General features: G+C 39.2%; 1 protein-coding gene across 9 annotated transcripts in view; it reads left to right on the top strand.

Moving 5' to 3' along the window:
- LOC105283477 (ephrin type-B receptor 1-B) overlaps window positions 1–15,172 on the top strand; it is a 103,880-nt gene that overhangs the window by 81,878 nt on the left and 6,830 nt on the right. Inside the window, exons 4-15 of one of the 9 annotated variants that reach the window (XM_011346253.3) lie at window positions 2,830–3,115; window positions 3,648–4,184; window positions 5,300–5,460; window positions 5,570–5,834; window positions 5,979–6,167; window positions 6,245–6,356; window positions 6,518–6,588; window positions 7,155–7,172; window positions 7,893–7,958; window positions 8,918–9,094; window positions 9,282–9,751; window positions 9,936–10,273. In XM_011346253.3, the coding sequence (XP_011344555.2) occupies window positions 2,830–3,115; window positions 3,648–4,184; window positions 5,300–5,460; window positions 5,570–5,834; window positions 5,979–6,167; window positions 6,245–6,356; window positions 6,518–6,588; window positions 7,155–7,172; window positions 7,893–7,958; window positions 8,918–9,094; window positions 9,282–9,751; window positions 9,936–10,273 (2,690 nt within the window). Of the gene's footprint in view, window positions 1–2,829; window positions 3,116–3,647; window positions 4,185–5,299; window positions 5,461–5,569; window positions 5,835–5,978; window positions 6,168–6,244; window positions 6,357–6,517; window positions 6,589–7,154; window positions 7,173–7,892; window positions 7,959–8,917; window positions 9,095–9,281; window positions 9,752–9,935; window positions 10,274–12,183; window positions 13,724–15,172 lie in introns of those variants that run through there. The other 8 variants (XM_026971560.1, XM_026971555.1, XM_026971569.1 and 5 more) reach the window with 8 other exon arrangements.

Below are 15,172 nucleotides of genomic sequence, written 5' to 3'. Positions count from 1 at the left end.
TTAACCCTACGATAATGGAAAACGGAAACGAAGGAAATGTGACGTTTCAATTCGTTTCACGATTCGTCATTCGGAGGTAGATCATGCTCCGTGGTGGTTAAAGACCAAGCGATATTAATGGTTTGCTACCTCTTGCTCCGCTATCTTGCTGTTAGATCGGAAAATGGCAAGATAGATTTAACCGCTATAAGATGGCAGAGCGAAAACCCATCGTCGATACTTGGCCACAAACTGCCACGCGCTGACCACAGCAGTTTCTGAAGCGATGAATGGCCATTGATCGATTGCGCGAGAATGCACAATCTTTCTCACTGTCAGTTTATATTTAATACGAAGGAGATCTTTTTTATCATTAGTTTGCTAGTTTTAAAAATATTTTCGCATTGCTGCAGTCTCGCTGATGCCTGTAGACGCTAATTACGCACGAGGTCAATTTGATAATGTATTGTAAAAATATAAAAATTCTTAAACAAGATTAAGAGCTGATTGCATTAACAATTTAGGATACTCGAATAAAATTCTTGTAATTTCTTTTTATGTTTATAATTTTGCTCATTATGTAGATGATACAATGGAACGTTAATTCAAGCTTAATGATAAATAGCGCTCTCTTAATTGGTTGCATGACCAGAATGTGAGCAAAATATTTCAGATATGCGCATGATTAGTGAAAACAATTCGGAGTGCAAACATGCCAATCATTGATTGCTTTTTTCGCTCTTTCTATATAAATAACTTTACGGAATAATGTATGTGTTTGTGTGTGTCAGGGATAAATTTGTCTCGAAATTTCGATGCAACGTGTTAAGAGAACAATTTTTGGCGTGATCTAATTATCGTACATTACTGTACGTCTTTTCGCAATGAAACGTAAGCAGTAAACATAGATACTGGTTATAGAATATCTGACAAAAAGAGAAATATACGTTCTAATGAATTTCCTATATGAAAGAAGACTTCGATAATTGTTGTTGATATACATCCGTGATGGTAACGGTTTTATTTTTTTGTTTTTTCGATAAAATAATTGAAGAAAACGTCATGTTACATAAAATGTTCTAAGATTGGCAGGAAAGTATGAAAAACGATAAACAAATGATAACTTACTAATAAAATAGTAAGTATAATATCGAATAAAAGTGTAGAATTATATACAAGATAATTTAGATTATAAATTATATTAGTAGCGAATAGTGCAGTTCTAAAAAAAAATGATAAAAAGGAAAACATAAAAAAGAATGAATCCTTACTTTAAGGACAGCATAAATTCAGTTCCGCGAAGCACACTAAAAACTATTGATTGCGATCGGAGGCGTGCGACAGGCGCTGTGGATCATACAATGCGATGCACGGACGACGGAGAAACGCGGAACCGTTCCCCCAAATCGTATTCTGGTTACCGGCTACTTTCGTCGGTGCGGACGTGCTAAAAAAGCTCTTTTTCGCCGGCACGGCTTTAATGAAATTTTTTCAACCTCGTCATCGTTCCCCATCCCCGCGTAATAATCTGCCTTTTGCAACCGGGCAGTCGGCGCGACTGAATTTATTGTAGCCCGCCTGCCGGAAACACGTCCGTGTGGAAATCTTCTGGATAAGGGATTCCTACTCGGCGACTTCTACTCGGTTCTACTTCATTTTTTGTCACTCCTTACCAGCCGAGTCTTTCCTGGTTCGCGTATGAAATACGCAGGAGCGGAGAATCGTGTAAAAGAGAGCGACAGGTAAAGAGGGAGGGAGAGAGAGGAGGGGTTCTGGTGATGACGAAGACAACGGCGATGAATCCTTCTTGTCCTGGCCGGAACTTTTTGCGGTCGTGCTCGGGACGAGAGCCGAGAGGGGCAATAAAACTAATGGTAACGCGCGCCGGTAATTCCTTGCGGTCTGTTTGTCGCAAGTCGACGACCCGGTCCTTCCCGCCTCGTCGTTTACCGAGGGTAGATTCTACGACGAATGTCGATCGACAATGACAATGACGACTGCGGTGGTATAATACTTTCTCGCTTTCGTCGCGATTTGTGTGTGATAATAACACGGATAATAAGGCTGAAATCGCGATTTTTAACTATCGGATAGCTTTTTTTGTCAAGACACCATCTTCACGTTCTCCAGATGTTTTCGAAGGAAGATCACTCTCGATCAATGAGTCGACGTCGAGTTATAACTTGTTACGGCAGTTTCTCTCATTAAGTGCGATTAACACATGACATGCGTTATTGTGTGGCATTCTATTCGTTTAACTTGCTTTCAAAGCGTTGTTTTCCGGCGTAAGAATATAATATAATCTTATACATGCAAGCGTTTATATTTATTTATATTTATAAACTCTGAAATATTGAATATTTTTAATAGTATGTATTAAGTATATAAATTAATTCGATGCTTTTATTAAATAAAACAATAATTATCATGTCAATCTTCGAAATATTCGCTATCATTTTCTAATACTTCTCCATCTATCAGGCAGCTAGCAAATCTGCTCTTTGTCGTCCACATTTTCAAGAATACTTCCGTGACACATAATTCACCAAACTTCTTCAGTTTTTTACAGGCACAAATTATTTGGAATTGTACGATTAATTATATGGTGAATTGTATATACATGAAAGAATATTTTTAAATATGAGGAAAATCTATATTAGAAGATTGTTCAACTGTTGAACAAATCATTGAACATTGAACTCAATGAGACATTAATGCCTGTACCTGATTGGTATGACTTGCAAAATTGCAAGGCGGAATGCTTTATGATCCATACAAAATTCGTTAAGAAAATGTGGGATAGGAAGCATAAAACACGTGCTAATTTTCGTGATTCTTTTCTGATTACAGTGGGTGGAGGAATCTTTCACAAACTTCGACAAGGGCATCAATTGGCGGAGTTACGTGGTGTGCGATGTAGCATACAACAATGTGAACAATTGGCTGTGGACGCCGTTCGTGGAGAGGGGTTCGGCGAATCGCATGTACATAGAAATCAAATTCACGGTTCGCGACTGCTCGCTCTTCCCCGGGAATGCTCTCAGCTGCAAGGAGACCTTTAGTTTGCTCTACTATGAGTTTGATGCTGCCACCAAGGAGCCACCTCCGTGGGAGCCAGACAGTTATAAACTCATTGGTAAGCGTTAATGTAATAAAGCATAGTAATAGGCGAGATTTTATCTTGAAAACGAAGTGAACCGATGATATTTCGAAAACGATAAGAATCTTTAAATGGATATATTTTCTAAAGAGAAGTCATTAGGAGTAGTTTTTCCAGAGAAACATGAAAACTGAAAAGAGAAAATTATAATTATTGCATTTTAATCAAATGGATTGTGTAATCAAGCTATTTTTGAACAGAATGAAAGCAATTAAATTAGAATTCGAATTAACTCGAATTTGAAGTATTCGAGCTTCAAATTTAAGTATTTCGAATAAAATTTTATAAAAGTCTTATTCGCGCGATTTCTACTTCTCTTCACGATATACAGTCTCAAGTTTGAATACATTTTCAAGCTCAAACGGCTCAAAGGATTCGAGGAATTTAAAATCTAAACTTAAAATTCAATAAACAATTTAAATTTTAAAACTTTGGTTTTCGATCTTTAATCTTCGATATTTCAAACCGTTTCGGGATCGTTTGTCATGTCAATTTTGCATGATTGCAGGTCGCATAGCCGCTGGCGAGGGTAGGTTTAACACGAATTCTGAGGTGGTGATAAACACGGAGGTGAAGTCGATTCCTGTGACGAAGAAGGGTGTCTATTTCGCTTTCCGCGACCAGGGCGCCTGCATATCTATTCTAGCCATTAAGGTGTATTACATCAGCTGTCCCGAGATCTCGGTGAACTTTGCCCATTTCCCGGCCACGCCGACCGGTCGCGAGGTTACGCTCATCGAGCAAACAGTCGGCACTTGTGTCGCAAACGCTGTGAAAATCGACCAACCGACCTTCCTCTGCAAGGGAGATGGCAAGTGGTACCTTCCGTCGGGTGGTTGCCACTGCAAGCCTGGTTATCAGGCCGACGTGGATAAGCAAGAGTGTAAGGAGTGCCCGATAGGCAAATTCAAGCATGAAGCGGGCTCTCATATCTGCGAAGCATGTCCAGAGCACAGCAAGGCTTCCGATTACGGCTTCACGGAGTGCCGTTGCGATCCTGGCTATTATCGAGCGGAGAAGGATCCCAAGAAGATGCCTTGCACGCGTGAGTATTGACTGAATCGAATGATTTCGTTTTAACAATTTTTTTTTAATAATTTAACAAGCAGGATTCGCATTACCAAGCTACGTCGCGAGTCAAACCTCTATTGGGCTAACAAGTCAGATCGATATCTTCTAATGAATATGTGCTGAAATTTCCATCGAGCCAAACTTCGTCGAAAATATATTTGCGGTCCATTGCTTTGCTTCAGTTATTTATGTATATATAATATATTATATATATATATATATATAATATATTGGACCAGTCAAAGAATTCAGGTCGATTTTCAATTTTTCAAATTTACATGTAATACAGACAACAATATTGATAATGTCTATATTATAAACAATAATGTCTAATCTAAAGGTATATTTTATCGGACCATTCTATACTCGTGTAAAATAGATTTTTGTGGTTTGTTTTGTGTTGTAAATAATAATATATCTTTTTGATTAGTTTGAAAGTTAGTTTATGTAAAATGCTGTCCAATAAAGCACATAACTTCATTAACAAATTCATTGTAACATCTTTCAATATGATGATGAAATATTGACTTTTCAAGCTGCGGTTTGCGAGTGCTAAAACCATCAAAACACTCGCGGTTTCCAATTTGGCTCCACAATATAGACACGCAATTGCGACAAAGTTTGGCTCGCGACTCAACTCGATTTTGCTTTAACGTATATATATATACGTTATATATATATATATATATTCGTAAGAAAGATAGATCTAGAGATTCCATTTAGAGTAGAAAGAGAGGTATTGTAGAATAGAAGACATTTATAATTCGTTTAACTAGATTCTTTTGTATTAATATAACAAAATCTAAGTTTCTTCTCTGCTTCTATTTTATTATTTTAACTCTTTGCGGTTCGAGTTATTTTCATTGTTTCATTCGAGTCAAATTTACATTTACGTGAATTTAGCCATGCTTATGTATCTTGTAGTTATTGTTCGATTTAATATTTCAGCGTCTAACAAATATAATTAGTTAACTTGAACACAAAACTGATCGAATTAGCCTCAATATAGCAAAGGGATAACCGTTTGCTTTGAATCGAAACTTGTACGTGAACAAGAGAGAAAATCTGGAAGAAATATGCCTGTTGCAGAACCACCTTCGGCACCGCAGAACCTGACCGTCAACTTCGTCGATCAGTCGACGGTGATCCTCTCCTGGAACGCGCCGCACATGCAGGGTGGCAGGGTGGACACGACTTATAGAGTGGTTTGCGATGCTTGCAGCATGGGTGTCAAGTACATTCCCAATACCGTGAGTTTCCCGTCAAAGACGGAATATCGATACGAGCATGAACTGTGCGATAGCCAGAATATTCTACGATCAGGAACTTGACGCGGAATCGTTTTTGATTATGTAACAGGAGATCTTTAACGACACGAAGATCACGATAACCGGTCTGAACGCGGTGACCACTTATCGCTTCCAAGTGTTCGCCGAGAATGGCGTGTCGTCGTTGGTAGGCAAGTCGGAATACGTGGACATCACCGTTACAACGGAGGCGAGTGTACCGAGCCTAGTGAGCAACGTCAGGATTACGAGCGTCAAGAGCTCGGAGCTGAGTATCAGCTGGGATGCGCCGATCATCGAAGTCGGCGGGGACAGCGATCTCGTCGAGAGATACGAAGGTAAGGGAAGCTGAAGTCACAATATACCGCTATGCCGTTGCGCGCGTCAGATCGATCCCGAATTGTCGCTCGATCAGTCGGTCGTTGGGCGCACGCATGATTGGCGGGATTAATAATCGTTCTTCTCGATATCTGATCACGTAGTGAGGTGTTACCCGCGCTACGACGACGCTACTAATGCAACCGTCATTCAAACGTCCGAGCTGTCCGCCACGTTCAAGGGCCTGAAACCTTCCACGGATTACGCGATACAGGTTCGCGCTAAGACAACCCGCGGCTGGGGCGAGTACACGCCGGTAGTATTTAAGAAGACGCCTCACGCCATGGGTTTAGGTAAGCCCACGTGTCAGCTGATCTGCATATCGCGCCATTTATTTCCTGCCGTGCATTTAATGTGAGTGTTTACGCAGATTACGTCGGGGAGGAGGATAACATGCAAGTCAGAATAATCGCAGGAGCGATTGTCGCTGTAGTTGTGCTTCTCGTGATCATCATTATCATGACCGTTCTGATTCTTAGAAGGTAATTAAATTATTTTCAGTACAAGTAGTACATTGAATTTTTTTACCGTTTTTCTTGGCGCCGTCTTGGCGCATTTAGATGATTTAGAGAGGAATAAAAGATCATTTCTTCTCCGTTATCATTCCGTTGAACGCGACTGATATAATGCGATTTCGTTGCAGCAGGGCCTCGGACGAGTGTAACAAGAAGCAGCCTAGCGATTGCGATACGCTGGAGTACAGGAACGGCGAAGGTACGTTTGCACTTTTGGCTCAAGTTCCTTTCTTTAAAGATTTATATTATTGCCGCTACTACCCCCTGTCATTTTCATAGTTGTTTCATTGCGCCCTCATTGTCTTGTGACTAACTATTGGAATCACTGCCCTCCCCTACCCCCCCCCCCCCTAGATCCAGCAAGTGTCGAAACTGTACTCCGTATACAAACAGACCCATGGTAATAAATACTCTCCCGCCCCGGCCACCACCTTCCCCCAGTAATGTAGAGTTTTTTTGCGGATGAGAGAGTGAGAGAAAGAAAAAAATAGTTAAACGTTCGTTACTAGAGAAAATTAACAGACGAGAAAGCAGTCGAAACTGTGAGATACGTCTGCGATGAGGGGAGGGATATAATGAGAAAACGGTCGCTTTCAAACCGAAATTCACATTGATCTGGCCCGCCGTCTGACTGTCACTGTTCTAACGAAATTCTTTCGATTCTTTCTTTTCATGTGCGATTCCCCTAATCTATCGAACCTGCCTCCATGAAAAATCCATGAAAAAATCCAATGAAACAATGTACACAATCGCCTGCTACTACAGGACTAGTTGTGACCTACAGTAAGTCTTCTCCAAACACCTCAAGTTTTGTTTTTAGAAACTCAATTTTGTGTAGATTATTTTTGCAACCCCTGTACATGCATCACAGTCTCTAAATCAAATTCTAATGCTTTTCTACACATGCGCGTATGCGCGTACGCACATACACATACACGCGTACGCACGTATATACACATATAATATATATACATACTCAAACAGAGTACTCAACATCTACACGCGCATACGCGTAACTATTTTGCACGATACCTGATGTCGTTGGAAACACATTGTGCATACTTATGCATCGTGCTTGCGCATGTTTGTCATACCTCATTGTTTGCGTGTTAATTGCATGTATATTTTTTATTAGCGCGTGACATTGTTACTGTACATGTACATATTGTTTACCTCAGCACTACGTGCTCGTACATAAATCAGACCAAATCGTCAAACAAATCGTCAGTAACAAGAGTAAAGGGAAGGAAAAAAGTAAAATTATTCAAGTGAAGCATCATAGGAGCGTATTCTTTTCACTAGCGCTTTTAACAATCGTTTCTACTTGATTTCACACGTTTACAAGTGATCTCATACCCGATCAGATCCGGTCGACTAAGACATTCCTTAAAGCTTTGCCATTTTTTTTTCGTTATTAATGAAGAATTTCATTATCGAATCATCTGCCGCTTTTTTTGTTTAGCTGTTTGTCAATTAGTGTGTTGGTTGTTGTGTTGTTCACAGTGCACTGCAAAATGGACAGTTCACCGATTGTGACAACCCATACGAACAACAAGAGCAAGTCCTCGCGTAAGTCCTTTGCACTCCCATGCAATATCCGGCCAAAATTCTCGCGAACGAAAAAACGCGGACACGTCTATACGACATAACCGAGCGCACCGACACCCGTGTACACTCAACTCCGAGTTTCTCCATGTTTATTATAGTTGCGCTTTAGTTACGCTATGCTCCGTTCTTTTCTTTCTACACTGTCCTAGATACGCGATATGGATGAAAAGTTCAAGAGTAATAAAAGCATGCCCGCAGTACTCTGTGTTTCGCACGCAAATGCATCATGCTCTTGCATCCAGTTTCTATTTTGTTGTTGTTGTTGCTGTTATACTTTTCTGCTGGCGATCACGTGTTTCGCGATCGCTTTTTTGTCTTATATGGAAAGCATTTGGATGTTGCGGGATTTAAAGTAGAGATCAACTCGTCTCGAAGAACGAAGAAGCTTGAAGGAAAGGCAAGCTGACTGAATCGCTCCCGGAGCATCCAAACCGTACGGTGTAAATCACTGGATTTTTCAGATGTATCGCAATGATTTTGAGATAAACCGGCATACGGGAATGCGAAAATTGTTACGTTAGCATGTGGATTGGCTATGCGCGAATTTGTTTTTTCCTAGCGTACATAGATATCGCCGTTGGGCGTTTAAACAGATCAGCCAGAATCTGAATTAGATGAACACAAATCAACGAGTGACAATTCTTTATCATTAATATAGGATTAAATGAGAAATTACATTTTAGAATCGATTTGCGTTTGGCTTTCTTGACTGTGTCTTGTTTTCTGGAAATTTCTTAAACTGGTTGACGAGAGAGAATGTGTGTTTCTTTCTTTTTCTTCTTTTTTTTGCGGAATACTTGAATTGCGGTTGACCGAGCAAATAGAGCGAATGTTGAGACGCGCGGTCTAAAATACTGTCAAAATTTCGCATCACCGGCCCTCGTGTTAATATAATGAACTCTGTTTTCGTGACATTGCAGTGACCACGCCGCTGTTCACACCTGCAGTGGGAGTCGCAGCGGCAGGCGCAGGCGGCGCGGGCGGTGCAAGTGCGAGAAGCTACGTGGATCCTCACACCTACGAAGACCCGAATCAGGCTGTACGAGAGTTCGCCCGCGAGATTGACGCCGGATACATAACGATAGAAGCCATCATAGGTATAATTCCGTACATTATCTCACGTCACTAGCAATCTGATGTGCATTGCAAGAAACATAGCTAGTTTTCGGTACTAGTTTTCTGCTGAGACAATCTTAGAGAACTTAATTTATATATATTTATCACATTTATATTACATTATATTTATTATCTGATTTAATGTTTTAATGTCCTTTTTACCTGCAGGTGGCGGAGAATTTGGCGACGTTTGCCGAGGGAAGCTAAAATTACCTCCTGACGGACGGACGGAAATAGATGTAGCTATAAAGACCTTGAAACCGGGATCTGCGGATAAAGCCCGTAACGATTTCCTGACGGAGGCGTCGATAATGGGCCAGTTCGAACATCCCAACGTGATATTCCTGCAAGGCGTCGTGACGAAGAGTAATCCGGTGATGATCATCACAGAGTTCATGGAGAACGGCAGCCTGGACACGTTCTTACGTGCGAACGACGCCAAGTTCCAAGTACTCCAGTTGGTGGGCATGCTACGCGGCATCGCTAGCGGTATGCAATACCTCGCGGAGATGAATTACGTGCATCGTGATCTCGCCGCGAGGAACGTGCTGGTGAACGCCGCCTTGGTCTGCAAGATCGCCGACTTTGGACTTAGTAGGGAAATCGAAAGTGCTACGGAAGGAGCTTATACGACCAGGGTAAGTGGTACATGAATTGCGAATTGCGAAATTCAATCCGACTCGAATAATAATGACGTACTCGAAGTTTCAATACATTATATATATTATATAAATATAAATATATTATTAATTATATTAAATATATTATAATTCACGATTGTAACAATTGTTTGATCAATTTTGTTTCCGTTTTGTGATTCAGGGCGGCAAAATTCCGGTACGGTGGACTGCACCAGAAGCAATAGCTTTCCGTAAATTCACGAGTGCCTCCGACGTCTGGAGCATGGGCATCGTGTGCTGGGAAGTGATGTCGTACGGCGAGAGACCATACTGGAACTGGTCGAATCAAGATGTGATAAAGTCGATCGAGAAGGGTTACAGGCTTCCAGCGCCGATGGACTGTCCGGAGGCCATCTACCAGCTGATGCTCGATTGCTGGCAGAAGGAGCGCACGCATCGGCCGACTTTCGCCAATCTCACGCAAACCTTGGACAAGCTCATACGAAGCCCGGACACGCTTAGAAAAATCGCTCAGAACAGGTAAAAGCGCTCACACCTTCCGCCTGATCACGTTGCTCCGTTTTAGATCCACAAGATGCACTTGTGGTCACCAAATGCTGATGCGTAACAGGATAAACGATACATATTAATCGATATAAATTGATTGATGTTAAAAGAAATCTATATGGTCAATTTGACGGACCATGCGATTTTTATCATCTAGCTTAAGCCAAGCAGATACGGACGGAATGCATAAAAGACATAATTCGGCACATTATGAATAAAATTCCCTTCGAGTGCTTTGGACACAGAAATAATTATTTTTCGTTATCAATTATCAGTTCACAAATAATTATCATTATATCATCGGTATTATCGATGTTCATTATCTTCTTGTTTTGTGTCCCATAAATCGCTTGCTCATTAATATATTTATAAGAACCGTGTACAGCATGCCACATAATTTATGTGTATCGTGTCCATAAATTAATTTTTCTCAACAGCTAATATTTACTTTCATTCAATTTTCATTCAACTTTCATTCGCCATGACACATTCATGAATTATACAGCCATATATTGTACGTTAGTTGGAATGAGCTTTGATATTATGGTGGCTCATTGATGTGCTCATTGATGTCCCGTACAAACACCAAATCGTATACACGTATATCCGTGTATGCATATGTGCTCAAAGAAAGTCTACGTGTGCATACTCATGCTCGCGACACTACGATACCTCCAACCTGATTGGCATTACTGGAACCGGACATGTATATTTACTGGACTGCTATTTTTCGTACTTGCTTTCCTTCGTGTTCTTCTTTAATTTCTTTTTGTTTTTTTTCCTAGTATTCGTAATGCACTTTTGTGACTTTCTAAACGTAATAAATATCAAAATTAATTTTTGTCGCTTTATTTGCGCTCTCTTAATATTTATTTACTAGCATGTATAAGAGAAAAGGCCATTATTGTAAGTTATTAAAAAAATCACTAAATTTGTTGAACTCGAAAGTTCGAATCCTTTTCTTTTATTGCAATGGCACACGCTTTCTACATGATACCTCATTGCTATTTGATACCGCGATATCTGTCAAAGAGTTATATTTATATTTTAGGGGAGAACAGTCACGTTACGCTCGACTATATTTATCCAAACAAGTTCCTCAACATCAGCTAGTGGAAAGATTAATTTATGGACGAAAGTCTACATTAACCGCGTGGAATATATTTTTCACATTTTAAAGTTATAGCCGTGATTATACGACGACCATAACAGCTTTCAATTGCTTTTGTTGCTTATCGTTTCTATGTTCCTCTATGGCTCACATTTCACGCAGTTATTTTTTGATGCAGCTATACATATAATGGGGGGAGGTAGTTTCATATTTTGCATTGCTTTTCTTTTTCACGGGTCTCGACAAACAATATTAAATTAATTTTTGTTAATTAGATAAATTTATCTCGCATATTCGCAAATTTGTTTATATTGAAAATATTATGACGTCGCATTGCTTTGAAAGTTGAAACTCGCAACTGCAGCTAAGTCAGGTATCTGAACCTTCTTATTTTCCAAATATTCCATTAACAAAACGATTGTATATTATTTTATATATGTTTGAGATTACACATATATATAATTTAAAGAAATTATACATATATATGTATATATATGTGTACGTATATATGTATATATGTGTATGTATACATAGGTGTGTATACACATGTTTCTTCTTTTCGCTTTTATTTCTATGTCGATGGGGCGCCGTATTCTCGTTTGAAAATCTCGGTTTTTTTTCTCCTAGTCCCTTGTTCCGCCTTTCTCTTTCCTTGGGCTAATTCTTTGTGCTTTTGGTTTTGTGGTGTCCTTTGGTACCTGACTACGAACTACAACGCAACTGCAACGCAACGACAACAACCACGTCCACAACAACCAACTACCACCTACAGCGTGAGGCCGCCTGCACACAATCCGTACTATGTTACAAACCACACGGCTGCCGCCCAGGCTGCGGCGGCGGTGGCGGCGGCAGCGGCGGCGGCAGCGACGGCGGCTGCGATGCCACCAGGTCCGGCCGCCAGCACGGCGGTTCCGTTCGTAGACGTAGTCGGCCATCAGGCCCATCAGCAGGCCCAGTCAGCGATTGCTGTTCCAGTAATGCCACCAGGAGCCGGCCGTAGTTTACACTATCACACACACGCAGCGACGCACGCACTCCCACACCAGTCGCTTACCTGTCCCAATTGGGTCCCGTTTTCCCATTTCGGCTGAGAACTCGGGCTCCCTTGAATCGAATGAGCAGAAGCATTATTTCCGCCCATCTCTCTAGCCCTTTCATTAACTAACGCGTGGCATATGTATCAGACATAACTTCGAAAGATCTAGATTGTTTTGATTTGCGTTACCGATTTTTTTTACGATCGTACTAGTCGTAGAGAATCGTAGACGCTTTTTTAGCCAAGAATAAGCATAATCCAAGCGTTGCGTTGGTGAAATATAAGTAGGCGAGATGAATACAAATGCGTGGCCGATAGGACTCTATTGAAGCATTATAGAATATATGTGTACAAAAGTAGCGTGTCGTAAAGAAATTTCTTCTTTTTTCATCGTGTTCTCTTTTATTTTGCAATGAAATATTGGCAAAGAAGAAACCATAGAGCATAGAAATATATGTTAGAAGATATAGAGAATTTCTACGTACGTACATTAAGCAATAAGCTTTACCAAGTATAAAGAACCAGAGAGTATATTATCGATTTTTAGATAAGATATATATTGAGAATTTAAGAATTTTCAGATTTTACAGAAGGTAAATTCAGTCATCGAATATATATATATATAGCAATGTAGATTACGATATTCAGAGCTTGAAAAGCGGAAGACAATTGAAGACTGAGTGCTTAAAAATGGCTAAAGTCTTTTAGATGTTTTCGTAATTAATAAAAAGTGTTAGTGATTATAACTTTTATGAATATACTTGAAAAATAAGACACACGCGCGCGTGTACATACATAAACACGCACACACACACACATACACTTGCAGAAGGTTTCTTGTAGAAAAACTGTCGCTATTCCCTTTTACTGCAAATTCACGAATTAATTTAGATTTGATAGGACAAAGACCTCCATGAAAAAGAAATATGCAAATTGCTCAAAGAAATACATAAAAAAATACGCAAAGAATTTTATAACATCTTATGTATCATTTATATATGGTCGATATAATCGTGTAGAATTTATTAAAGCTATTATTTTTTCATCGCAAAAAAATGCAAGGACTTATTGGCATCGATAAAAATTTATTGGCGCGTGTAACACATGTATGACCAGTTGACTATTTCAGAATAGTATTTTTATACGTAATACATTAAACGATGACGATATGTACAATTGCACAATGCCAATTCATGTCTTCGTGTTAATAAGTCGATTGTAATCACCACATCTAAAGAAAACTAAAAAGTTTTCAAAGATTACGACAAAAAAAGCGTTGCGATACGTCATTCTAAGGAGAAAAACTGATTTAATTTATTAATCGCAAAATTCGCATTTTTATTTTACTATTTTAATATATAATTTTCTGCGAATTGCGAAAGATTTAATTATGGATATTCACGAACTGGAGGTAAACATTTATCCTATAATAGAAATGAAAATAACTTGTTCTATTTATGTTTTCATAGTTAGATTTGATTATCTGATTTTTATTTTGTTAGCCGTTTTTGTCTGGACATATAAATTACTTTGCATTTACACGTAATTGGAAATTAGCAAAGCTGCTTACTGCAATATAAAGACATATCGATACACACGCAAACAAAAGAAATTAAAATTTGATCAAACTGAAAGCTGAATATGAAAAACCTAATCTACGGATAGCAACATGCACTTGAGTACGATCTCCATGGCACTAACACATGCTAACGATTGTCAGAATCAGAGAAAGGGGTGCTCCACCACCCCCACCCCCACCCGCGTCATCGGGATCTTCCAACGTGCATTTCAGGAACAGGTAAAGAAAAAGAGAACCAAAAGTGGCATTCCAAGTCGAATCCTCTTTGTGAATGAGAAAGAAAGAAGCGCAGAAGAACGAAACGCAATCGTCTCTGTTTCGTCCGGTATTCCGGATACACCGGAACTCTTTAATTTCGAATACCCTTTAACGATTCGACAATTCGATAATCACTTTGACTGTGCTTTTACGTTCTCTTTGCTTCTTTGATGCGATAATGGAATATTGCTGCTACATAGCCAGCCGTCTCCCTGCTTAGCAATGCTCTTCGTTTCTATTGCACTGCTTGTCCCTTTATGCACCTATACATTTAAACTATAATTGTGTACTACCTTCATGTTGCGCTGCCGTCATAATTCATGGTCATTGTATTATCATTATCACCGTCATTAGTATTTATATTATTTTCGCAGTAATTGTATTATTATCATCACCATCATCATTATCAATATTATTATTTATATTGTCACAAGTGTGCGCGTGCGCGCACACATACGCATAAAATTATGATTGCTATTATTTTCATTATAATAATTATTATTGGTTTTATTTTTAGTTTAATTATTATTATTCTGTTACGGAAGCAATGAAAAATTGTACGCTTGCATTCGTATCTATATATTTTAACATGTACATAATGTTGTATAAAAGAAAATGCACACAAAACATACAAATGAATCGTATATGTAATAAGATTAACAATTTTTTATTTCTCCAAATGAAGGGTGTTTATAAATGTATAAATTATCGAGATTGATTAATATAACACATGTATGTACACATGTAGACGTAATGGTTTAGGATTCCCAAGTGTATATATTCAAAAAACGGTTTTTTAATAGTTAGTTTAAGATCAATACTTTACATACGTTATTATATTCCCAACTATTTGTGAAATAAATTTTATTAGCAGAACATAATTAT

The sequence above is a fragment of the Ooceraea biroi genome, chromosome 1 (assembly GCF_003672135.1).
Source record: "Ooceraea biroi isolate clonal line C1 chromosome 1, Obir_v5.4, whole genome shotgun sequence".
NCBI lineage: Eukaryota > Metazoa > Arthropoda > Insecta > Hymenoptera > Formicidae > Ooceraea > Ooceraea biroi.
Note: the sequence above shows the minus strand (reverse complement) of the source record. Positions and strands in the feature narration are given on the sequence as shown.